This window comes from Apostichopus japonicus, chromosome 20 (genome assembly GCF_037975245.1).
Source record: "Apostichopus japonicus isolate 1M-3 chromosome 20, ASM3797524v1, whole genome shotgun sequence".
NCBI lineage: Eukaryota > Metazoa > Echinodermata > Holothuroidea > Aspidochirotida > Stichopodidae > Apostichopus > Apostichopus japonicus.
In genome coordinates this window covers 27,791,148-27,818,578 of record NC_092580.1, presented here as the reverse complement: position 1 = coordinate 27,818,578, position 27,431 = coordinate 27,791,148, and the positions used below count along the sequence as shown (strand labels likewise).

At 37.6% G+C, this 27,431-nt stretch overlaps 2 protein-coding genes and 1 long non-coding RNA gene across 3 annotated transcripts; all 3 read right to left on the bottom strand.

Moving 5' to 3' along the window:
• Positions 1 to 956: 956 nt before the first annotated feature.
• On the bottom strand, positions 957 to 6,422 carry LOC139961366 (C-type lectin domain-containing protein 38-like). The gene is made up of 7 exons (XM_071960510.1): positions 6,278 to 6,422; positions 5,981 to 6,070; positions 5,289 to 5,378; positions 5,000 to 5,089; positions 4,662 to 4,775; positions 3,027 to 3,416; positions 957 to 2,190 (listed from the first exon to the last, which is right to left on the bottom strand). The coding sequence occupies exons 1-7, from the start codon at positions 6,420 to 6,422 to the stop codon at positions 1,823 to 1,825; spliced, it is 1,287 nt and encodes a 428-aa protein (XP_071816611.1). The 3' UTR covers positions 957 to 1,822.
• Positions 6,423 to 6,760: 338 nt separating this feature from the next.
• LOC139961829 (uncharacterized) lies at positions 6,761 to 10,442 on the bottom strand. The gene is made up of 4 exons (XR_011791033.1): positions 10,034 to 10,442; positions 9,197 to 9,347; positions 7,247 to 7,396; positions 6,761 to 6,851 (listed from the first exon to the last, which is right to left on the bottom strand). It is a non-coding gene; the product is annotated as an uncharacterized lncRNA (long non-coding RNA).
• Positions 10,443 to 11,984: 1,542 nt separating this feature from the next.
• LOC139960792 (C-type mannose receptor 2-like) lies at positions 11,985 to 16,538 on the bottom strand. Its single transcript, XM_071959341.1, has 3 exons — positions 16,419 to 16,538; positions 12,660 to 13,046; positions 11,985 to 12,376 (listed from the first exon to the last, which is right to left on the bottom strand). Exons 1-3 carry the CDS (start codon positions 16,498 to 16,500, stop codon positions 12,009 to 12,011), a joined length of 837 nt encoding a protein of 278 aa, XP_071815442.1. The 5' UTR covers positions 16,501 to 16,538; the 3' UTR covers positions 11,985 to 12,008.
• Between the last annotated feature and the right edge of the window lie 10,893 nt (positions 16,539 to 27,431).

Here is a 27,431-nt window from a genome sequence, read left to right as displayed (position 1 = left end):
AATGGCTTAATTATTGGTTGTTAAGTTGTTGCAACTTAACTGGATGAATCCTATCATGGATATGTTTCCAGTCATGCATGCGCCAGTATTATAAGGTTTGGTATAAGAGTGACGCAAACTCATGTGGGTGGGGGGTAGGGTCTTTCCACTGCTCTTCCGAGAATTTCATCAGGACTTTTCTCATGGTTGCCATGTTATTCTACAAAGTAGCGCATTCGAGATGTCAATAAATGAAATACACTCACACACTGTAACTTGAAGAATTCAAATCTTGTATTTAATGGCACGATATTGACCAATGCGTAATTTTTTACACGGGGTTTTTGTTTTTCTCGTTTCCCGCAATTTGTTATACTTCACGGTGCAGTTGAATTCAGTTAAGAACCACTTCTCTGAGAAGTGTTCCTAGTAAGCCATGAAAACATGTTCGGTATACCCAACTAAATTTATGACTAGCAATTGATTATTGAGTACTTAAAAAAAAGATACAGCTGCCATTAACTATGTATGGCCTTCCGTTGCCCCCGTGTATAAGGGAACACAATTAGTCTATAGTCGCAGTATTAAAATGGAATTTCGATTCTATAAGATATATAGTAGGTCTATAATGGTCATGATATTACATAAGGTTACCTACTAGAGAAAGAAGTGATAAAGCCTGCTTCATCAAGTCAACAGCGCAAACTTGATTAAGTTCCAAATTCTATTACAATCACTGGCTTTAGATGAAGTAACCAGCCTTGCAAACAGAAACAATTGGAATACTAAATATTGGAAGTTGTTCTCATGGATCAACATTTATAAGCCGCAGTTATTAAATTTAGCCATTTCTCCGCTCCCTTCTCCTTTAAGGGTTGAGTCTTTTCCCAATCCTCCAGTTTTTCTTTAATAGTCATTAGAAATGACTTTACCCTTAAAGTTGGGTCCATATCACTCTGCGAAACATCTATCGTGCCCTTTACTAAAAGTGATATGACCCCCCCCCCCTCCCCGCTCTCCTCATCAGGCCTTGCTATGGTCGATCACACCCTGTTATGATTCAAATTTATAACTATCTTCAAACTGCAGACTGCATATAAGCACTGACCGGTATATAAGCATATGTTCATTATCATATTGTTCAGTCTGCCCAAGTTTACACAATATGCCTATGCATTGTTAAAAACACTGGCAAATGTCATGAGTCCAGATCTGATGGGAAGTGAAATAATCTCAACTCGGAGATAATTATGTCCCAAGAACAAACACATGTAGAAACTTCAATTTCGATTCGTGAAAGATGACGTAATCTTTTTTTTTTTTTTTTTTTTTTTTTTTTTGCATTATCATCTCCGTGAATTCAAATCACCCGGTTATTTAAAATCTCCAAAAGAAAAATAAACCTTTAACGTCTACAAGCTTTTACCTCCGTGGCTATAAAGTTTCGGATTTTCTGACGAAAATATCCGAAATTCCGTCTTATGAAATTAGAGATCCCGAATTATAGAGACGGTTCCAGAATTTCTTGAAAGGGGTCCGGATCGGTATAGGAGACAAACATCGGTATAATACCGAAATAATGGTGCTTATAAAAAGACATCGGTGCAAAAAGAAATGCGTTAAACCGCAAAGTGAAATTCTGGCCATGTAATGCCATAAAAATAACATATGCCTTGCATACTCATCATAATAATTGTTATACCGACATAATTATGTTAAATTCAACGCAAAATCAAAATGCGTATTTATTGTGTACAGGCAATTGTAATATTACATCTGATATAAGCAAATTATTACACGCAATTTTATTACTATAGCTTATAGATGTCATTAAGTCCTACATTTACAGAGGCCATTTACAAATGTAGTTCCTTGCGCTGTCACAAATTCCTGCGTTCCATCTAAAGCCGTGATCGGAGTCCATTACAAAACAAATGCCGATATCACTCTCATAGTCGGGCACAAAATCAGTAAAATCCGCAGTATTTCCACCAATCCAAGAATATCCGAACCCTGCTGCTGTAGTATTTAAATCAATCCAGATATCGGTATTGAAGTGACTTTTTAAATATTCTTGTTCATCGTGTGTCTCAACTTGAAGTAAACGACCTCCGTACTCGAAACATTGAAACCGCGCGAACGTTATGGTTTCACTACTGTCACTCAGTTTGTAACAGGAATCCTTATAACTGTGATCACATGAACCAGTTGCTGTAAAGAAAATGATAACAAATTCGTAACAGTCGTGAAATATAAACTATCACTTTTTCTGATCTCTTCTCCCAGTCTCAAATTAGGTAACCATTTTATACACATTTATCTTGGCATTATGGGACGGTTACAGTTATCGGATGAAAAGGCCATTGTCTTAATTACTGATCCACGACGCTTCATAATTTAGGATATAGTCTTTAGAAGGTACATGCCTCGTTAAATTTAGAGATGTTGTGGCCTTAATAACACCCAAATCATATTTGTTTGGAACTTATCAACCATTTTGAACTAACGGGGTGGTTAAAATAATTACCACTGCATGCCTTAGTGGTATAGAAAATTGGAAAATGCAAAGTGGTAAATTATTTCACCACTTCCAGTTTTTTAAAGAGAAACTACCTAAAAAATAGTACTATTTAGACAGAATTGATACATTTGTATAACTATTTAATTGTTTTATTTATCAAAAATTTACATAAATTCTGTAAATAATGATGACAGATGAAGTGTAAATATGAAACAACGCAGTATAAACTTATTTTAAGGTGACGAAAACATTAGGACGTATAAGTGCAAATGCATTCAGATACTGTGCAATAAATATATGAAGCTGTTTTAGGTGTTTGTAGGGTTAAAAACAACAATTTAAGGAGCGGCACAAAATCTTGTATCCTTTAACTTGAGTATTTGCACTCATGATGAGGGCACAGAATAGATGGGCGGGTGAGGGTCGGGCGTGAGGGAGGGGGGTTGGGTTGGTAGGGCACAGTAGTCTGTCTGTCTATATGGATCTGAGAACCGAGTTTTTTAAGAGTTACACGCTTCCAGCTTACCTACAGTTGAAAGGCTACCCTCACAAAGGAAGTTCTTTCTTTTGGTACAATCGACAGCAGTCCACTTCATTTCGGGGCTGTCCATGCTAGCACAGTCTCCGGGAACAAATCTTGTGTGAAAGTTAGCGTAGAACAACGACTTTCCGTCACCCCATCTATATCGATTTGAATTCAGTCCGATCCAGTAATCGGAGAGAGGTTCCAGCGAAGAACTAGTGATTAAATCCCGCAAAAAGAGAGCCTCTTCAATGTCCAATATGCTAACTAGGTTCGACCCGGTCCCGAGGTTACGGCAGTGGTTGTGGGCGTCGAAAAGAACTTTATCGTCATAAAACAGTTCATAACAATAATTACCGCGTGGATGTTGGCACACTGTGCTGACAGTCGTTTCTGTTAAGATATAAAATACATAATTCACATCAGAAATATCCATGGGAATGCAGTATTTACCAAAGTCATCACCCCAAGCTTATAGTTTCAAGCTTATAGTTCCAAGCGACCTCTTCTTTCTCCGCTTACATCTTTGCATAAACGAGTAGTTTTTGTGGATAATACAAGATCGCAATAAATGCGCGTATTCTTGTCCAGTTTCCCAACTGGAGGGAGACGATGTCTGAGTCAATATTAACTGTGACTATATACAGTAGGAAGGCCCGTGACAACCTTTCTTGGAAAAATAAAGTCGCAATTTAAGGACATAAATATTAACAATTTCGAGGAAGCAATAAACCTTGCGCAAGATCGTGATACGTGGCGGAGGTATAATCACTGAGCATGTCGGATAGACGAGACTCAACTTACTACTACTACTATACACATATCACTGTTAATTTCATGTATGCTGCAATTCGAGCCTTACACAGACTCTCCTGGTTATGACCATAATATATCACTTCAACTTTTTTCAAGGTCATCTTTTTTATCTGGAATAGTTAGCTTGTTCAAATATCGCTTGAAATGACTACAATTAATACTTTCCCAGAGCTTCTAACTGACTAAATTATAACCACACATGGAACATTATATATCATAAAGCAGCAAGATTTCTCAACTTCGTGGAACGCTATTGAACATCAGTTTATGTGTGAAGCATATCAGTGTATACATATATAACATATTACTTTACAATTGTGACGTATCTTTTAGAACATCGACATATCTTTCGTTACATTATCATATCTGGTAAGACGTTTGGCGTTCCATAGAACCCCTCCAACGCGAGGAGTCATTAGTTGTCGTATGGTAGTTACCACAATCAGAGTAATGTCCATCCGCGGGAAAGGTGAAACAAGAAAAAGTTGCTAAATGGACCTACTTTAGTGAATTAATGCTTGGATGCTGAAAGGATGAAAAAATCTACAGATGGTCTAAATAAATCAGGACGATTGAAGATGATTTAAGGCGTTTTGGTAATTACTGGCCTACTGGGTTATGCAGGAAGATTCCACAGCGAGAGCTACCGTAGTAGATGGGTTGGAGAGCACTTTGCTAAACTTTCAACTCTCCTTGCTCGAACTAATTATAAATGACCATATTGGTTCAATTTGAATGTGCCATGATATGCATATGACGGGGAAAACGTATCAGTTGAAAAGATAATATGAAAGCCAATATGGTCGTTACTTTTATCCGTACTGTATGTTTCTTGTGTTTTCTTCATTGTTGTCATTAACGTAGTTGACGTCACATGTGGTTGTGACGTTGTTTCACCGGAAGTATAAGCACTCTTCTGTGTCATTTTTGTAGACTCTAAACAATAAAGAAAAAGGAAGAGATATAATAAGGCATTGTTTTAGTGTGAGTGTGTGCGTAAAATCATTTCAAAGGGATTACATTTTGTTCAAGCGAAACCAAAACTATATATCAAGTTTGCCCATTTGTTGTTATTGTCTTCTGTTGTAGTATAGGGAATGTGCAATTGGTGCAGGGTTACCCGAATAATCATTTAGAAGCAAGTCATTGCATATACTTACTTGATGAAATGATGATTTCAGATGTAACATATTCGTTAGTACTCGCATCCTCTGACGTCACAATGGTCGCTTCCGCTGTTGAGGTTGAGTCTACAAAAAGAAGAAGGTCTTTGTTACTTGTAAAATTACATCGAGACGATTTACTTTAGCTGAATAAGGATATTCCATACATATTTTCCATGTTTTACATATTTCTTTGTTTCGTTTTTCTGGTTAGAGAAAAATATACTGCAGACACAAAGCCTCATACAATTTGGAAGAAATAGTTTAAATTTTGGTTAAAAAATACCTCTCGTTGAAGTGTCTTTAGATGTAGAATATGTGTTAGCAGTCGTTGGCTCCGACGTCAAATTTTCAGCTTCTCCTTTGGACGTAAAAACTGATGCAAGAAGAAAGTCGACAATATTTGTAAAATCATATTCAAGCGACACATTTGAAAGTGAAAGTAAAAATATCTACCCATTGTTTTTAAATTACGTTCTTTATTACATATATAAGATGACGTAATTTTGGGACGGTAAGTATATTTTGCACGGAACAGAAGATGCTGGCTGTTTTTGATACAATTATATTAAAGCTTAACACTTTTTCTGAAAAAGTATAATCCCACTTTATTAAGTTGTGTTTACATAAATTTCCATAAACTACAGGAAAAACTATACACCTTTTGGAAAAAAATATAGATCTAACATATATTTTCTGCAATTTTTATTTGAGAAAATAATACAGTAGGTTCATGATTAATGAACATTTTTATTTTAAGTAATTTTATCCCAAACTTATATACCTGAAGTTTCGTCAGTCGTCACATTTTTATGTGTGTAAAATCATTTCAAAGGGATTAAATTTTGTTCAAGCGAAACCAAAACTATATATCAAGTTTGCCCATTTGTTGTTATTGTCTTCTGTTGTAGTAGGGAATGTGCAATTGGTGCAGGATTACCCCAATAATCATTGAGAAGCAAGTCATTGCATACTTACTTGATGAAATGATGATTTCAGATGTAACATATTCGTTAGTACTCGCATCCTCTGACGTCACAATGGTCGCTTCCGCTGTTGAGGTTGAGTCTACAAAAAGAAGAAGGTCTTTGTTACTTGTAAAATTACATCGAGACGATTTACTTTAGCTGAATATGGATATTCCATTACATATTTTCCATGTTTTAAATTGTTCCCCTTTTTGTTTGGGGGGGGGGGGTTAGAGAAGAATACTGCAGACACAAAGCCTCATTAAAATTGGACGAAATAGTTTTTTAAATTTTGGTTAAAAAATACCTCTCGTTGAAGTGTCTTTAGATGTAGAATATGTGTTAGCAGTCGTTGGCTCCGACGTCAAATTTTCAGCTTCTCCTTTGGACGTAAAAACTGACGCAAGAAGAAAGTCGAAAATATTTGTAAAATCATATTCAAAGCGACACATTTTAAAGTGAAAGGGAAAATATCTACCCATTGTTTTTAAATTACGTTCTTTATTAAATATATAAGATGACGTAATTTTGGGACAGTAAGTATGTTTTGCACGAAACAGAAGATGCTGGCCGTTTTTGATACAATTATATTAAAGCTTAACACTTTTTCTGAAAAAGTATAATCCCACTTTATTAAGTTGTGTTTACATAAATTTCCATAAACTACAGGAAAAACATATACCTTTTGGAAAAAATATAGATCTAATATATATTTCTGCAATTTGCATTTGAGAAAATAATACAGTAGGTTCATGATTAATGAACATTTTTATTTTAAGTAATTTTATCCCAAACGTATATACCTGAAGTTTCGTCAGTAGTAACATTTTTATTCGCACCCTCTGACGTCACGACATCCGTTTCTATGTTTGACGTTAAGTCTGAAAGTAGATCAAAATCGACCATGTTGTAACATTATATAACTGAAACATTTTTGCTGCTAAGAAATATCACAGCAATTTTCTACTTCCCACCCCTCCCCCCCCCCACCCCTCGCACCCGATATTTTAAGAGAATAAAACTAGATTCAGCACAGACCGGAAATTTATTTCTAGCGTGATGAAAGCTATAATATTTTACTTTATCCATATACTCACCGAACATCCTGAGTGGAAGGAGAAACACTGTTTCATTGGTGAATATTCTCACTTATGTGCTACTTTTTCTCTGTGTATATTACTTTATATATATATATATATATATATATATATATATATATATATATATATATATATATATATATATATATATATATATATATATATATATATATTACCTTCGGTGAACAGAGGAGAGTTGATTTTCTTCGTCGAGCTTGGATTATTTGTAGTCATTTGCTTGTAGTTGTTATTTTCATCAAACGTGGTACATCGAAAGGTGCCTTTGTAGGAAACGCCATCGCCATCCGCTAGTGTACCTGCATATGCTGTCATTAATTATACGGCAGTCAATAGAGAATAATTGTGAAAAAAGTCTCTCAAACGAGTGGAGGATTAGGAGGGGGCATAAACAAAACAAGAAAACATGTGGGCAATACATTTAACCGAAAAAAAATAATTTAAAATAAGGTAAATGAAAATAAAGCATAAAATTTGCAGCTAGAACAAAACTCCCTCATCTGGCTTGTGCTACGAATCTTCTTAGTGATCACTTTATCGTAGAGAAAGACAAATGTAATTAAGAGACATGGTGTATACCATATTGCTAAAATAGTGGTATTGTAATCCATTGTATTGCATTGCACTACATTACGTTCCGCCGCATTGCATTGCGTTGTATTGTATTGGACTGGATCGTATTGCATTGTATTGCAAGTTCGATTGGATTGGATTGCATTTAACTTGGATGGAGATTGGATGTAGATCGGAAAGCATCGGATTGAACTGGATTTGATTGGATTGGATCAGATTGCATTGCAAGTTGGATTGTACTGCATTTTATTTCAAGGCACTGTATTGGATTGGAATAGATTGGATTGAATTAAAGATTGGACTGGATAAGATTGGCTTGGATTGTATTTGATTAGATTGGATTCGATTGCATTTGGATTCGATTGGATTGGGCTGCGTTGCGTTGCGTTGGATTGACTTGTACATGCAATTTGCTGCAATTACAAACTGTTTCGTCGAAATAACGAAAATATGAAATACAGAAATGAACTCCTGGCATTTATAATATAAAGATTTTCTGTTCCTGATATGAATGGCATAAGTATACACAATAGTCTTGAAAATTGATGATATTGATTTTATATTACAGGTCATCAACTTTTCAACAACCATTTAGTTTTTGTTGAGAAACCCTCAAGTATAGGCTATATGAACCAATACAATCATTATTGACTTTTGTTTGGTTGAAAATATTGATTGCCTTCCGTGCTAGGATGTTCTGTGTCGATATCATTTGTCAAAGCCAAGTTGGCCAAAAGAAATCAAAGAATAAATAACACGATGATATAAATTTATAGGGAAATACGTGAGCTGAAGCTATATTTAAACTACTATTTATGTTTATTAATTAATTTTTAAATATAAGCAAATCCTTGAGCGTAAATAAGATCGCTAATTTAATTATGCACTTGTCGAAACGGATGGTTAAATGTATAAAGAAATTTGAAGAAATTGTTGTTTTTATACAGAAAACTAAAGAGAAATTCACCGTCCACTCCCATCTCTTGAGCTTATTCCTTTACTGATACAACTTTTACAATTGGTTTCGGCCGTGGCGGGGAAGTGGGGTGGAGTGGGGTGGTGGGGGGGGGGGTCGGTTTGTGTTTGATGTAATACGTTAAACCATGTTCTTTGTTGTGTTTTTTCCCCCGATGCAATTAGAACAAACTCTTATCAATTGAAATTAATGTTCAGTGTTAAATGGAGATATACTTACTAGACTATGAAAGTAGTGCTATAAGATGGTGGAAAACATTTTTCTTGTAAGTTCAAATTGAGAGCAAAATAGCAATATCTTTTATACTATATGCCGTGGTTTTTATCTGTATAAGGTCAATAGGCACTATCCACGATCAATACAACCAAAAATACAAATAGCCTTGTTATTTATACCTGAAATCAAAGCACTAACTATATGTGTCCCTTCACCGTCTCCACCTCCACCCGCCACCACCCTGTACCTGCCCCCCCCCCTCCCGTCCGTAGCCAAGTATAAATATCCGTATAGTTCGTTGAATGATCTTTTGAAACGATTCTATTTGGGAATTAAAACTTACGGTTCAATAAGGTAATGACCATAATTCCAATTGCGTGGAAAGCTAACAGCGACGTTGAAGTCATGCCTGGTGTATAGTCGTCTATATATTTGATAGCAGAATTACGCGATAGGTCAATGGTCAGATGCTCAGTAAAATTCTGCTACTGAATCTGTTAAGTGTATAATATTACAAAAACAATGAAACGTTAGGTAAAGATAATTTTTTAAATATTAAACATGTTGAAAACATTAAACATGTTTAAACGAAACCAATTCGGTTTCAAACCTTTTAAAATAAAAACCTTCACCACGTAAAGAAACTTCAGCGTTTATACTCTTACGTTTTACTACCATTTTATGCTAGAAATGACCGACAATGGTCACCTCACACAACTCACACAAAGTCAGACGGAGTTAATGCTAAAGAAAAGTTGTTTGGGAAAATCCTTTTACTAGATATATTCAATAACATTCCTGAAATTTTAAAATATCTGTGACATAATTTATGGGATAAAATATCATTATAAAAATATTTTTGCTAATTATGTTTTAAACATGCGCAGAATGATTACAATCGTTTAGTTTTATCTCTTCTTTCTTCTTTGTTTAAGTTCATTTTTACGACACTTAAGCGACCACAAATGTAGGAGAAACCCGCAAGAGCTCATTGATTACAACTTACACGTCGGGTGGCTTCCAATTCAACATTTAGTTACTCAACTTATTCTAATATTCGAATGATCCAGCATATTCTTCTTAACATAAATTGTGTGATCTTAATAAAAGGAGCATTAGGTATTTTACAAAGTTCAATTAAATGAAATCTAAAAAAGTGCATGTGAAGTTATAATCTTACCATTAATATCAGGATTTTGACTTCATTAAGACGTCACCAGACTTTGAGATTATGAATTGTCCGAATAGTTTGTAAATTCTTGTGTGAAAGTCAAAGTATACGCTCCACATACAATGCACTGCAATGTCTTGTTTCTTAAAAGTTATTTTTCCAAGATTAAGTATGAGACAGTTTCCATAATAAACACATCACCATACAACAAAATGTCCTGATTTTCAACAGCTTTCATTTTTTAAGAAATTGGTGACTTTATAGATGAACCGATATCAGGATGCGATTTTGAATTCAAATTGTTGAAAATATAGCCTAAAATGCTATGCATGATATATGCATGCTATAAGAACCTTGTGGTAAAAAACAGTCTCTATATGCCATAAACTTGTAAATAACTATTTATGTTTTTCGTCAAAAATTCAGTTGTTCGATGTGATAGAATAAAAAAAAATCATAATTACATCCGCGTGACAAAATCGTTACTTTCTACCAGTCGATAATTTTTTTCTTTTAGTTATTTAGGTATCTCGAGGGCAAGGCAGACATTTTAATTAAGAATTCATTACAATGAACGAACAGTGGGCGTTTCAATCATATCTATATAGTCTATAAGTTTGGGAATGTTATAAATTTTTCTGCACGGTACAAATTAGGAAGAAAATTGGCGGAACTTATAAATCATATATATATTACGACTGGGATGTGTCAATATATATATATATATATATATATATATATATATATATATATATATATATATATATATATATCGGTCGTTCGTATATGGCAAGCCATGTGGGACAAACACTGCATAATATATCCGCGTATTAATTCGAATATATACGCGTATTAATTCGAATATACATGTGTTGTAGCCTACATGTGTAAAGTTTCGCTTTTTGAAGCGATCTCGCGATCCCGCCAAAACATTTATCGTTGGTATATGTACACAGCAAGAGCGGAAATGTGTATATTCTAATTAATCCGTGCATATATTGGATTTAATCCCCATATGTATTTTATTTAATACGTGTATATATTCGAATTAATACGTGTATATATTCGAATTAATACGCTTATAAATTCCAATTAATACGCGGATATATTATGCAGTGTTTGTCCCACATGGCTTGCCATATTCGTATGTCCATTGTCGTCTGAAACCTTCAACAGGAGCAACAATAACAATAGCAACAAATAGAAGTAATATATAAACAAACAAACTGTATTTATTTTAATTTGTTAAATTTTCGATATGATCATTAAAGAGTTTCCAATATGTCTCTAAAAAAAAGCGAAAGCATTTAAGATAAAAAAGTAACAAAATACAAATCTCAATTGTTTCTGGTATATCTTTAATATGAAAAGATTTCTTTATTTCTTTTGAAATCGAATGTACATAACTAAGTAGTTAAATGTTAATGTTTAATTAGTGGAACTCGGACGTTTAACATGCCCTTATACTTTTTTATTGTAAAGTTGTTAAAGAATTTGTGTGTGTGTGTTATCGGCTGTAATTAGCCCAAGACTGAGGAATGACGTCATTTTTTTAGTTTGCCTCAATGTTTAATTAGTGGAACTCGGACGTTTAACATGCCCTTATACTGTTTTTTTGTAAAGTTGTTAAAGAATTTGTGTGTGTGTGTTATCGGCTGCAATTAGCCCAGGACTGAGGAATGACGTCATCTTTTACTTGGCCTTTCAATTTATATCTCCATATATATTTTGGAGAGGGTATACTTTGGCAACCGGAACAGAACACATATTACCTGTATACGTTTAATATTCATTTTTCTTGAAATATGGACATACAAAATTCTGTCGAAAGTCATGTATCCTTTAAGAGAATTTCTGTGTTTACTTGCAGGTTTTGATTATTTAATTCATTGAATTGTTTCTTTTGGTTTGTTATTTGATACCATTAAATTATATCTTACACTCTTACACTCTTACAATCGAAGGCCCAGATGATGTATTTGTTTTACAGAGGCCATTTACAAATGTATTTTTCAAAGTCTCCGCAAGATTCTGCTTCCCATCTATAGCCATCTTCGTAGTCCATCTTAAAACACACTCCGCCATATTCATGACTACTTTCATCTTCGAAGTCCTTATAAATCGCTTCATTTCCATCGCTCCAAGAGTACCCAGATGTAAAGGAAGTGTTAAGGTCAAGCCACATATTCATCTGGATGTTGGCTCCTAGATATTCTTGTTCATCACGTGTCTCAACCTGTAGTAAGTAACTCCCTTTCGCGAAACATACATCCCGTGCGAACGTTATGTCTCCCCTGTCCTCGTTTCCTTCATAGCAGGAATTTTTATACACATGATCACAAGCACTGGTTCCTGAAAATAAAAATTAAAGTAATACGCTTACTTTTATTTTGGGAGAGGACTCCATTAACTCTTTTCTATGTGGGTGTTGCAGGCATTAACGACCTTAGTACCACACCCCTTCCTCGATAAACCCTTAACTCGCCTCGGGGTATACGTCCATATATATTCATGCTCCTACCTATACAGTCGGATTTTTTTTATAGATTTTACCCACTGGGAAGGGGGGGGGGGTTGGCTAACTGGCTGAATCTCCTTCTCCCTTCCCCGGGGAACGTAAGTCGGGTCCGCTTACCTGATGTTGGAATTTCACGTTCACACAAGAACAAATTTCTCTTTGTGCAACTTTCAGCGATCCAAGACAAGTTGGGTGACACGATAACACAGGTGCCGGGAACATAAGAGAATATAAAGTTCTCGTACAACAAGGGACTACCATCGCCCCATTGGTATCGATTCGACAGCAGTCCAATCCAGTAGTCTTCATACGGTTCAAAGAATTCATTCACAATTAATTCCTTCAAACGGCTGGCTTCTTCAAAGTTGAGAATGCTAACTAGGTTCGACCCGGTGCCAAAGCTGCGACAGTGGTTATGGGCGTCTAAGTATGTGGCCTCGTCATAGAACGGTTCGTAACAAAATCCATCCAATTGATATGGGCAAAATCTATTGACAGCGAGTTCTAGGTAAATATTAAGAGAGAAAAAAAAACTTAACCTTTTTTTCAGTCATAGAGAGAAATATGGAGTTTTATTAACTCATCTTATTAACTCATCGAAATATGAATTTCGAGATAACAAATTTTCGAGTTCTTGTAAAACATTCCGTGCTCGTAGGAAGAAAGTGCCGGATAAAGGGCGAGTGATGCAAATGGTGACCCCTCGGCACCTCCATTGCTTTAGTGGCTAATACTCAATAAGTGCCTTCCTTCCAGGCCAGGCCCAGACCAGTGGCGGCGGAACCGGGGGGGGGGGGGCTTGGGGGGCTCAGCCCCCCAATGAAAAAGTTGAGGGGGCAAATGCATGATAAGCCCCCCCCCCCCCCAATATTTACGAAGGCTCCGAAACGTGCATCTGCCCATTTTTCAATGCATACTTGTCGATCTGTCCGATGCACACGTATACTATATAGGTGTTATAATTTAAGTAATTGCTGGGGGACCCTCGGCCCGTCCCCTGGCTATAGACCACATTGTCACCCCAACCGCGTCTTCACGCCCCGTGAAAAGTGGAAGCAGTGAGTGTGAGTACCGGTAAGCGTAACACAACTTCGTCTTAGGCCAATGACTTGCCTCATTTCAGCCAGTTCTCCAACATCCCCTTACGTAGTGGCGGAGCGTCCATATATACAGTCAGGGGGCGGATGCCCCCCCCCCCCTGACGGACTCAAATGGACTGCTGGCGCCCTTTTCAGCTTTTCACTACTTTTCACTTATTCGCGATTATTGACAATTTTATTGCGCTCTCATATACCTATTGACATTTGTCATATTCTGTTGGTGTAATTTTCCGACAAAATGGCGACGAAACCTATTTATTCTCCGTTTATCTGCAAATTAACAAGGCCCGGAAAGGGTCATTTCCTGCAATCTAGGGAGTATCTTTACTCAAAAATTATCTGTACGCTCCGCGCCAACCTGTGGTGGCGCTCCGCTTAGATAGTGTCGAAAGCGCCCCTACAGACCATTCCTGCCCCCTGACCAATACCCCTAGCTCCGCCACTGCCCTTACTGCACTCAAAAACGTCTTTGCGAGTACACTGCGTGTAATAGCTACTCTCTTAAAACACCATCGAATATACAAATTACAATGTTTTTACAGACTTTTTTACGTGCAATCTGAGAAATTGCAGGCTTGAGACCCATATTTTAGGGCTAGGTATTCGCAGCATAAAACACTCGGGAAGTGCCGTTTCCGGCCATCTGGGGCTTTGAAAAAACCCAAAATTTTCTTGTACGCTCCGCGCCAACCGATGGTGGCGCTACGCTTAGATAGTCTCCACACATTAGCCCCCCCCCCCCCAATAATTTTTCCGTTCCGCCGCGCCTGGCCCAGACCCCACAACTATATAAATCAAATGAATACATTTCTTATTTTATTTATGTAACAGATTGGGCATGTATCAAACTCAACCAATGACTGAGGCCTTTTATTTAGAAATGATGAGGGGAAATCACAACTTTGATAAATGATAATTAAAAAGAATTATGTTTACTGTATACCTGTGTTCACTTTGAATTAACAATTTTCACTTTGATGTCAACAAATCCACAATTTGACGTTTACAAATTCTCACTTTGATGTTCACATACTGACCTCGAATTTATAGTCGAAAAATAGTTTGTTTCTGAATTGTTAGTTTCTGAATTACACCTAAAAGTTTGGCGTCGTTATCTCTGTGTTTCTGTCTCGGATTCAACTAAAGTTGAGAGTGGCAGTCAAAGAGTTAAGGGCATGATAGCTACGGGAACTCTGTGATGCCCCCTTCCCTTGGTGCCCTAGGAACGTGCTTATTTTGTTTGACGGTTAATTCAGGGCTGCAGGAAGGGATGGGGTATATTGAGTAGCGGTGGCATGCAGGTGAGGCAAATGCAATAAATTTGAATAGAAGAAAATGAACTTTGTAGATTGAAACTTTTCAACCTAACGTCGATTGAGCTTGCCCACATATTCTATGACGTCACAAGTTGTAAAGTGAACATGAAAATGTGACTAACATGATAGCCTAAAATAATGTGATATATTTTAATCAACCATTTCTATTTTAGAACATGTTTTAATCTTGTCAACATTAAAATATCTAAATGAATTTGAATGAACACTTCGAAAAAATGGGTTAACTTGTGTGGATGTTCTTATGTCATGTCTATTTCTTAGGTGATTTTTCTTAAATTGTCCAGGACGTTACATTACCATACAAAATGTATAGCATGTTCCTCATGTATGGTAACATCCAATAATGTTTATTAACGGGTCTGACTGTAAAGATAATATTTTCAACCGATCACTAATCGATAAGTGACGAGAAATGCAAAACTGGAGTTTAGATAAGTCACACATTCTCGTAAAGTTCCACGGATTGAAAGTTTCAAACCTCTAGTTTCAAATTGATTGAAATGTCGAATGTGAATTTCTCTCATAGAAGATGGTATAGAAGCAAGGGCGGCGGAAGCACTTTTAATCTGGGGGGGGGGGCACCGACATCAAAGGGCACTTTGCAGAAATTCGATTGGACTGATGCAGCCTTATATTTAGTACCCTTTATGACTCTTATTGTATTATCTTATTTGCGTATACACATCACTCCATCAACGCCCCCCCCCCCCCCTCAAAACAATATGCATACTAGCAGTGCAATATCCAATGTGCAAATTGGGAAACAAGGAACAAATTTTCTATTGAGACAAAATGAGGTGAAATCATGCTAGTTGCTAATGTAGGAATTTTCCGAATTAGAGTTTATTTTTTGTTAATATCTCAACAAAAAATTTTCCATTCAAAATAGCTTTGAGTTTGACCCACAGAAATTCATTAAAAGTCAGGGGCGTAGCCAGGATTTGCAAAGTTGTATGCACGACTATCTGAGCGGAGCGCCACCATCGGTTGGCGCGGAGCGTACAAGAAAATTTTGGGTTTTACAAACCCCTCAGATGGCCGGAAACGGCCCTTCCCGAGTGTTCATTCTGGTTCCCTGGCCTCTTGCTAACTTGAGACACCTCAATTTTTATGTAGAAAAATGGCACATTTTTAACCTGAGGAAAAGTGGGGGGGGGGGCACGTGCCCCCTGTGACCCCCCCCCCCCGGTTCCGCCGCCCTTGTATCGAAGATCGAATTCTGCATAAATATGAACCAAGGTGACTGGCTATTATTGCTGTAATATCAACTTATCATTTCAATTTTAAAAAATTAAAAAAATTAATCTACTTATAGATCTGAAAATATATTTATAACCATGAAAGTTGAACTTTTAAGTCGAACAGGTATAATGTCCACGAGATCTAAAAGCAGACGCTTTGGGACGAAGTTTAGTTACTGCAGTGGTGTACGGTAATACCTGTTGTACTGGGATCGGCAGTTGGCGATATACTGTCTGTTACTACGTGGTCTGACGTCATATATGTCCCTTCTGACGTCATAGATGTCCCTTCCGACGTCACATATGTCCCTTCCGACGTCATATGTGTCCCTTCTGACGTCACATATGTCCCTTCCGACATCATATGTGTCCAGGCTTCTGACGTCATAGATGTCCCCTCCGATGTCATATATGTCCCTTCCGACGTCACATATGTCCCTTCCGACGTCATATGTGTCCCTTCTGACGTCATAGATGTCCCCTCCGATGTCATAGATGTCCCTTCCGACGTCTCATATGTCCCTTCCGACGTCATATGTGTCCCTTCCGATGTCATAGAGATCCCTTCTGACGTTGAAATTATTCCTAATAAAGAAATATATATTTCCTTTTATAAGCAATTACTATATTAAGTAATTAAATAAACCAGGACATAATTATGAGCACGAGTGAAAACGGGTAAAACAAGTGAAAATAGACAAACGTTAAACTGTTGCGTACCAGGACTCAGTTTGGTCTTGAACTTAGATATCAACGTTACTCCAAATTGTTGCTTAAAATTGCACTCTCTTTGGAGTTTCTTGCCCTGTAAGTTGTTTGTAATATATATAAATTTATATTACAACATTTAAAAAAAAATGGCGTGACGTCATCGATCGGTCTGACGTCATCAATATCTCTGACGTAATCAACGTGCTCGACGTTGGTTCTTCGGAGGAAGGATGAATTTTTGTCTCATTAAAGTAGATTCATGGGAGAAAAAAACAATTATTTTATTTGATAATACAAGAATGCAAACAGGATAAAGAAAATGGTGTAATGAGAAAGTAAAACCTGTTTAAGACAATCAGAATGGCATCTCAAATTCCAGTGACCTTTCATTTATTTATTTGTTTTGGCCAACATACCTATTGCATTATCACGGGTTGTGTATGTAGGTTCAGCATCAGACATTATAGCTCTAGTTTGTTTGGTTGGCGTTAAGTCTATATATGCGTTTGTATTCGCACTCTCTGACGTCACAACTTCCGTGTCTGTATAATGGCGGGAAAATGTGCAAGAAGATGATGAAGAACTCCCTTATATTGTCATATCTCAAAGAAAGCGGGAACGTTAATGTAACAACTGTTCACAAACTTTGGAGATATCGTTTGCTGGTTGTTCATTGCTCTCCCTTCCCTTTTCAAATAGCATGACCAGGCGCGTAGCCAAGGGGGGGGGGGAAGGGGGCAGCCACCCCCCTTGAGCATATTTCAAGAGAGAAAATGCTAAGATGCAACTTACAAGGCCTGGGAAGTGCCATTTCCAGCAATCTGGGGTGGCATTTTCAGCCAAAATTTTCTTGTACGCTTCGCGCCAATCATGGTGGCGCTACTAGATAGTTTGCAATGCCGTATCTACAGTGGCGTAGGTAAGTACTTTTGAGTGGGGGGGCTGAAGACTTATGGCCGGCCTGGGGGAGGGGTCTAAGGGGAGGGGGTGTCCCCCTCCCCTTTGGAATTTTTTGCATTTCCAGGTGGCCTCAGATGCAATTTGGTGCAATATAGCACACTTCAACACCCACTCCATTTTGTACACTTAATTTTGTATTTTCACCTGGCCTTAGATGCAATTTGGTGCTCCAAATGAGTTTTTTTTCTCATTCGGAAATGAAAAAGGGGTTTTCTGACTTGCGAAGCGGGGGGGGGGGCGGAATGATACTTCCGCCCCTCCACATTTTTCACTGGGGGCTGGCGCCCCCCAGCCCCCCCCCCCCGGTTCCTACGCCCTTTCGTATCTATACGGCTCTGATACTTTTGCCTACATTTTCGCCCCTCCCTTGGCAAATTCCTGGCTACGCGCCTGAGCACGACAAAGGCTTTATCATCATTATTAGCCTACTTCAGAAATGATAGTTTTTAGAAATCTCAGTGTGAACTTGAAACATTCTATAGTTCACATGTACCTACCTAGGCTACCTGTATACTGAAACTGTAATGTACCTTCCACGTGCTTATGTAATGGAGCAGGGCGAAGCGGTGAGGTCGGAGGGGGTTGGTGGTGCTGGGGGGGGGGGGTACATTGCGGATCTCCAGTCCATTGTTGCTGTTTTCATTACAGTGCAAGATTATTATATACTTACCACAGGCTTAATAGCCTCCTGCAGTGTTTATCATACAGGCCTAAAATGCATGCAGTAGACTTGTATTTGAAGAAAAAAGACCCAAACTTTACTCCCATCCCACCTATACCCTCCCCAGTAAAATATCTTACCTCTTGTGTAAAGAAGAGTGTTAACCTGGTTCGTTGTTCCCATGGTAGAGTGCGGTGAATTATCTGTAGTCATCTGATTGTAGCCGGCACTTGCATCATAAGTAGTAGTACATCGAAAGGTCCCTTTATGGGTGTCGGAGAGGTTACAGACATCCGCTAATATACCTCCGAATGCTGTAACTGAAAGTCAATACTATCAGTAATCAATAATATAGCGAACAATGGCGAAATAGTCATCTGAACGGGCGGAGGAAGCGAGGATCGGGGCATATTTGCCGTAATTTCATGCCGTTATGAAAAATGCATCAGAAGTTGTCCGATAATTTTGAACAAGATTATTAGTAACAAATGAATTGAAATAGAATCTTAATAATATTTCAATTATTTATAAAAAAACAGAAAGAAAAATAATATTTCTAATAATAACAAAATGGCACCGCCCATGAACGCGGATAGAGTCAAACCACAATTCAAGCGGTTCTCAGGTTGAATAAAACTTTGTTTTCATTATTGTCAACATGTTGACGTTGAATTGTAACTTGTTGATGTTGATGTTGACATACGGATATTGGAACATAAATATAGAGATATTAATATTTGAACGCTGATGTTAGCTTGTAACATACTGACATTTCCCTTAACATATTGATTAAGATGGTGTTCCCTACATTTACAGCCAGACACATTTTGTTGCTGAGCTTTCTGAAAATTGCCCCAAACATCTGTTTTTGTTTTGTTTTTTATTTTGTAGAGCCTGGGTCATAAGGAAAATACGGGGAATGTGGAACCTGGTTATATCCCAATGATATCAAACAGTGGTCCACAAACTAGGCCCACCACCCATTATCTTCCATGATAGGGTTAAACCCAAACCCCACCCCCACCCCTACAAGCCCTCCCGCATCAGAATCAAGTCTCAGCATGATTGCAAAATTTACCTTGGAATAAGGACTTCATGATAAAAAATTAACCTAATCGTTCTTCGCCGGTAAGTTACGAAAACTGTAGGTCAAATTTTCCAACGTCTGGAAAAAGTACTGTGACTCACCGAAAATCGTTCGTGACCCACATTTGGGTCGTGCTCTATCGTTTTCACACCGTCGAAATACAAGCTATCGATAATGTGTTAATTGAATAATAATAGCAAACAAGATAACAGATAACAATATATATATATATATATATATATATATATATATATATATATATATATATATATATATATAGTAAAGAAATAAACGTACCATTCGTAAGGATAACGGCCATAAGATAAGCTACGTGGAGTAGCATTGGTGCAGCATTAACCATGACTAGGGTTTGTACTTCGTTGATAGCAGAAAGATGATTAGATTGACATCAAACCTTACCACCATACGAGATACATAAACCTGTCAAACATATTTAAAAATAAAAATAAATTAAGTAAAGATAACATAGAACAAAAATTATAGATTTTTCTTTAAAGGAAATACGAAATAGGTAATTCACGAAAACCAAACAGTTTCGATGTGATGCATTTCAAAGAGATCCACTTTTGTCCAGCTCTATATCTTTTTATCACAAAACAAGAAAGATCATCATTTGGCCACGTTTTGATATTCATACGGCTTCCATTTTGTCTTTCAAACTTGAAGACGTATAAATATCAAAATGATATTTGACTTGTTAAGTTTGTTTTTGTTTGTTTAAACTTTAGATATTGGTTTTTGTTTCATTTCCTTTATTATCAAAGTACTCTGCATAGAGAGAATGAAGGGGACACTCTTACGAATTCCCAATGGCTGAAATACCAGGAGGAGAGCGGGTGGGGGTGATCATTTTGATACAACCCCCTCCCCCTTCGCCCAACAGCTCCTTGCATTCCACGATGAAAATATCTACTTCTGCTACTGTTAACAAATACTACAAAGAGAATTGAATTGTGAAGACATTAGATCTTAACATTTGGTGTATATTTAAAAATGCGTCCGGCAAGAAAAGTGAGTAACACCAGCAAATGATGAAGTCACTTTCAAATTCATGTCTTATTTACATACAACGGTTTTACAGAAATTCAAGAAAATGTATCGTTTTTGTCATTGATCGTGTACAAAACAAAAGCAGTCCAGTTTAATTACCTTCCTTGGAGCCGAAAACAGTTTTCTCTCAAGACGGAAATATATTTTTTATGAAATATTCATCCAACCCAATTGGACAAACATTTTGTTTTAAATAAATAAATAATAATAATAAACAAAATCGGTCCTACCCAATATATATCCAGGACGCGGAATCTTCACGACCAGGCTCTCAATTATCAGCTATTTCCAATAAGTTTTCCTCTCTTAATGATTGCACCAAAAAATAACAAAAGTCATATACCCTTTCAAAGATGTACAGGACTCCATTGACCTGTACATATTCATTTCGCGTCTTATATTAGATAGGCAGAAAAGATCTACCGGTCAGTAATTTTATAGATTTCAGTATAAATTATCAATTTTTTCCTGAAATTATATGGCCTTGCTTGGTCAAAGATGAGGTACCGAGCTATCAAAATTGTTATTAACTAACACAAAAACAAATAAATATCTCCTTTGTTTTTTTCCTTGACCAATTGATTACATGAAGCGATCAATACTCTGTTCATAAAGGAGTCTGCATATCACGTGATGGAAACAAATGAACAAAAATCATATTTTCAGAGATGAATGGCAAAAGATCTATATCATCATATTTCAAGGGTATAGACTTGAATTAACAATATCAGATAAAAAGGTTCAAAGGGATATTAAAATAGTCACGCATATTAACTATGTTATTGTAAACTTCTCGTCAATTTTTTTTTATTCTCAAAGGGATCTGTCAGGGGCGGGATTTGAGTTGTGAAAGTGGGGGGGGCAAACCTGTCAGCAAAACTATCTAAGCGGAGCGCCATCGGTTGGCGCGGAGCGTACAAGAAATTTTTTGGCTTTACAAACCCTCCAGATGGCCGGAAACGGCACTTCCCGAGTGCTCTAAGCTGCATGTACCCCTCCTTGAAATATGGATCTCATGTCTGCAATTTGTATCTAGATAGTTAATTATTGTTTAAAAATTTGAAGAGGATTGATAGTAGAACATATGGTCACTATCTAAGCGGAGCGCCATCATCGGTTGGCAAGGAGCGTCAAAATTTTCGATGAAAGGTACCCTTAGATCGGTAAAATTAACACCCATATAGGCTTTAAATTGCATCTAAACAATTAATGAACGTGTGTAAATTTAGGGAGGGCGGATAGAAGAACTTATATGGTGATGTACAACTGAAGCTTATACGTCACTATTTAGGCGGTGCGCCACCATCAGTTGGCGCGGCGCGTCGAAATTTAAGCAAAAAGGAAATCCTAGATCAGCAAAAATGACACCTCTGGTAACAATAAATCGCATCTAGACAGTTCTTTCCCCCTAAAATTATTAGTGTATTGTGCATCTGGACCGATCAAGAATATGTTCAGCACCCACTTCAAAATTCTCCCCGCGGTCCCCACTTCTTGGAGCACTTGGCAAATATTGGGGCTGAGCATTCCTTTACCGCCCCCACTTTTTTATGGGGGATAAGTCCCTCAAGTCCACCGGTTCCGTCGCCACTGAAGCCGAGGAGGGGTGATTTCGAGCAGTAAAGAAATTACATCGGCATATGCCATTGCATATTGTTGAGTGACACGGGGGGGGGGGTGTGTCATGTGTCAGTGTATTGAATTTAATCATTGATATAACCAATATGCAAATCTGGCTTTCGTAAATCGTTTCTCTGGATTTAGTTATTCAACGCATTCAGTAGAGCAGCAAAGTTGAAAATCAATTCCTGAAGCTAGCACTGTAGCATATGCCGCGGATTCATCACATGCAGAATTGAATCGCTAGTGTGTTAGCTCCAGGATTCGTAACCTGCAGCTGCGAACCATGTGCTAGCTCCATCTCCAGTTATTCTGCATGCTACATGTTACGATCTTAAACACAAATTCGACTTAAGATTCGAAACAAATAGGCCTATTTGATAGAGCTGTTGTGGGGGAATAATTTCGATTAGGGTTGTGCACATTTGTCTGCAAAAACGACAAAAAAGTGAACTAAGATTTGGGAAAAAGTGGGGGGGGGGCAAATGCCCCCTCTTGCCCCCCCCCGTAATCCCGCCCATGGGATCTGTCGTATGCTTGTCTTCATCATTCATATAGTATATAGGCTATAGGCCTATATGGAACAGGTTGACAGGGTACTGCATGAGGCCCGCGTACAATATTTCCGCTGGCACACAAGGGGTTTTACAAACCCTTGTTAATGCGATCCCATGAACCTTTGTATTATACCTGTACAATGATTTCCCTACCATAACATGCATACTTGGGGAGGGGGAAGGGCGAGGGGGGGGGTTGCGTAAACGGTCAAGTCGTTATATTACAATATGTCACGCATATTAACTATGTTATTGTAACTTCTCGTCAAGTTTTTTACTCAAAAGGATCTGTCGTATGCTTGTCTTCATCACTTCATGTTGTATATGCTATAGGCCTATATGGAACATGTTGACAAAGTAAGGCTTGGGTACTGCGTGAGGCCCGCGTACAATATTTCCGCTGGCACACGAGGTTTTACAAACCCTTGTTAATGCGATCCATTGAAACTTTGTATTATATATCCTGAACAATGATTTCCATGCATGACATGCATACTTTTTGGGGGGGGGGGTGCGTAAACGGTCAAGTTGCGATAGGTTACTAAACATAACATACGGATAATGCGCATGTAGACCTTTCATTTACATAACGATGATTGAAGGTGACTTTTTTTCAAGCATTTTAGAAATACTCTGTTAAAATATCCGAAGGAGCAGTCGGAAGGGTTGGGTTTGAGTATTTGCTTAACTTGCTCCTCTTCAGTCTAGCACAACCACTACAGTATGAACGACGAGGATATGGAAATTAACAGGTGCTGCAGAAAATTGTAGATAAGTGTAGGAAATTGTAGGCCGAACCATCGGCTATTGTGTGGTGGGTAAAGGAAGTACCAATTGAAAACGTCTTTCTAGACTTTAAGGGGCTCAGGTGGAAAGTGAAAAATTTAGTGTGTAAGTCAATGGCTCAATTAATTGTGGTACGACACCTTATTACAGCGCCTAAAACAGTTCAGGGTCATATATGGCTCTGAAACAGTTCGCGGCAAAATCAGTGGCGCTATTCATCAAAAGATAGCGCTGGACAATTTAAATTGGGAGTGGAATATGTTATATATATTTCACAGTTTTTTATTAGCCTCTTGCTCATGTTATAGCTAACAGGTCAGTAATCGATCCTTCGGCGTTTATTTTAATGATACACTATGATGCAATGTAATTTTACTCACTATGTTTAATTAAATTATATCAATGGCCTTTGTGATTTAAAACAGCCTTAATTTTTAAGCCCATTGAACCGAAACCGAACTGTAAACTAAAGGCACTCTTCTTCCCCTCCTCCAAGTATATTATGATAAGAAGAATACGATATTTTTCTTCACAGTTTTTCTCGTGCAACTTCCATTCCATGACCGGAAGGGGATGGGGGGGGGGGCTAATTGATCACATGGGCCCTGTGCCTGTAGCCTCCCTCTCTCTGTCTTCTCCAATGAATTTTATAGGTTGTATGCCGCCCTCAACTTATTGTGAAACGGTTAGAAAGAGACAATCGAACTGAAACATTTTCTTCTCATCTCTTCGGCAACTGATCGTTTGATTATACTGGTTGCACTTTCTCATAAACGACGCCTATTCATTCATTCAGGTCAAGGTCGAGTTTCCCATTACATATGATTTTTGTTTTTAACTGCCCATGCATGCATCCACATTGTAACTCAGTCAGTGAATATATAATTAAAGCAAAACGATTCCTGATTGGCTTGACGCGTATTACGTCACACAAGGCAGAAATTACAAACAATGGGCATTGTGCTTAGCATGCAGCTGAGAGGAAACTAATTTGAAAATAGAGGGAGTTTTCTTCAACCTAATCTTAATCCTATAAAGATCAATCAATGCACTTGTTCGTTCGTGGTTGTATCAAAATGGGAAAACATTTTTACACAAACATACTATAGGCATAAAATTATGAAATCATGACGTCAAAGAAGAAGAGAAAAGAAATATTATATTTTATTTAAAATTCACTAGTTATCAAGTTGATTCCTTTTCTTCGCTGGGGTGTGGGTGGGGTGGGGTTACTTGATGAGGAGATGGTTATGTGCATGGTCTGTACGTAGCTTGGGGTTCAGATGGATTGGAAGGAAGCGGGGCGGGTGGGTTGAGAATGGGCGCAGCTCTGACAGCCAATGGATCATTATTTTTCTATTTTAGTTCAACCTATTCCGTTACCTGATTTGCTTTCGAGAAAAAAAATCTTGATATTGTACTACAGAGTTGTGCTGATAGTCGACTCTTTCTTTTGTAGTCGATTAATCACATAGCTCTTTTACCGACTACTGCGATTACTCGGTTATAGTTATGACGTCATCACTGTCATTTTTACATTGCAGAAATACAGTCAAAACAAATCTTTTCCATGGTGCAATGTTTTTATTGGTTCTTTCGTGCCTTAACGTGTGGTGTCTAAATCATGTTAAAACATCTAATAATAATAATAATAATAAATTACATTTATATAGCGCTTAATACAGCGTTTCAAAGAGCTTTACAAAGTATAGGAAAGAGACAGAGGAAACCAAGGGGGAAGACATAAACTAGTAATCAGTGGTGTAGGAAGGTACTTTTGAGTGGGGGGGGGGGGAGGGGCTGAAGACTGATGGCCGGCCTGGGGGGAGGGGTGTAAGGGGAGGGGGTGTCTTTTTTTTGCATTTCCAGGTGGCCTCAGATGCAATTTGGTGCAATATAGCACACTTCAACACCCACTCCATTTTGTAAATAATTTTGCATTTTCACCTGGCCTTAGATGCAATTTGGTGCTCCAAATGAGATTTTTTTCTCATTTGGAAATGAAAAAGGGGTTTTCTGACTTGCGAAGTGGGGGGCGGAATGATACTTCCGCCCGAATATTTTTCATTGGGGGGGCTGGCGCCCCCAGCCCCCCGGTTCCTACGCCCTTGCTAGTAATCAAACAGAAATGTTTTAAGTTGTCTTTTGAAAATACAGTGGGAGTTAGAGTCACGAACGTAAAATGGGAGTTCGTTCCAAGATACGGCGAGAGAAAAGGCAGGATCGCTATAACGAGTGCGGGTTCCTGGACCAGGAGTAAATTGCAAATGCGCATGATAGGGACAAACAAATACTGTGAACAACTTGCAATCTATAAAATGTCTTAAAATCGTCCATAAGAAATCAAAAACTTACCAATGAATCTACGAGGCTAACACAACTACTAGCAATAATAAAAGCAAATGTGCAAACAATGAATAGATGTAACACCTTGTAGCGGTGTGATGATTAGTATGCAAGAGTTTTCTGTAGAAGGACATTCAACTTTCTAGGCTAGGCTCTAGCCTAGCGCGAAAACAGGCACATTGAAATTTAACTACATCGACACACTCGATCAGACATCCGATAATTGTGATCCAGACCAGTAATGAAGTATATGTAAACATATTTGATGAAATGACAAATACTTTGGCAATCGTAAAAAATTTATAACTTACAAATTTGCAATTATGCGCAATCATGATCAAACATTGCTAGGACTGAATGTTGCACTGCAGAAAAAGTGTATTACTGACAAGTAAATGCATGAATCTGACCGGAGCAGGTGCTTACCGAATTTAAACATTGCACAGTGCTATAGTGAACCTGTACTTTTGCAATATTTGCTGGCAAACTGCTTCAGCGTTGTTTTTGATAGGTTAGGCCATTATTCAAAAGCAGTTTATGTGTAGTGCTAGTTTGTAGTCGCAACTTAGGTTTTGAGCGCGATGAATCGAACTTCCAAAGTGTAATCGCGACTACTGGCGATTAATCTATTAAGACTATCAGCACTACTACAGATCAGTTGCAATGACATTTTATCTCTTAAATATCACTTAACATCAAGATACATTTATGTCAACCACTTCTCTTTCAATCACGTAAAGCATTCTTTGAACATGACGTCATCAGGATAGACCTGTGTCGACACATTTTTGTTTGTTCAACTATATTTCAACAATCAACGTTATCAACATTTTACATAATTCAAGTATATACATACAAAGTATATGGTTGTGGGGATCCTCGAAAAGTTCATAAGAACTTGTACGTGAGGTATCCCCAAAATACATACTGACAAAGTATAACAAAGGTACAAAGTATGACAACAACAAAAAATGTTACAAGAAAATGAATAATAATAATACATCCCTTCCTTTCATTGATTTCGACTTGTTCTATAATTAACTATGGAAATTTCGATCCGTTACGTCAAGGACCTCCTTGGAGAAATTATGACGTCACCATCATGATACAATTATAGCGACATATCGTCACTCATTCATGTTGAACTGTCCAAAGATATTTCTTTTTCATCATAATCATTTAGTTATACAATGTAATGATTCATGACGTCAAGAATCTGCTCAGAGTAAAGATATGATGTCATCAAGTTATTAGCCGCATTACATCGATAGATTTCATTCTATTCTTTAACACTCATTCAAAATAGGCGTTTTTCACCAGAAATAAGTTATTATGGAATGTACTGATCCTTGACGTCAATAAACTCCTTAAAAACATTACGCCTTGAGGTTACGTTTATGTCGACCACGCTC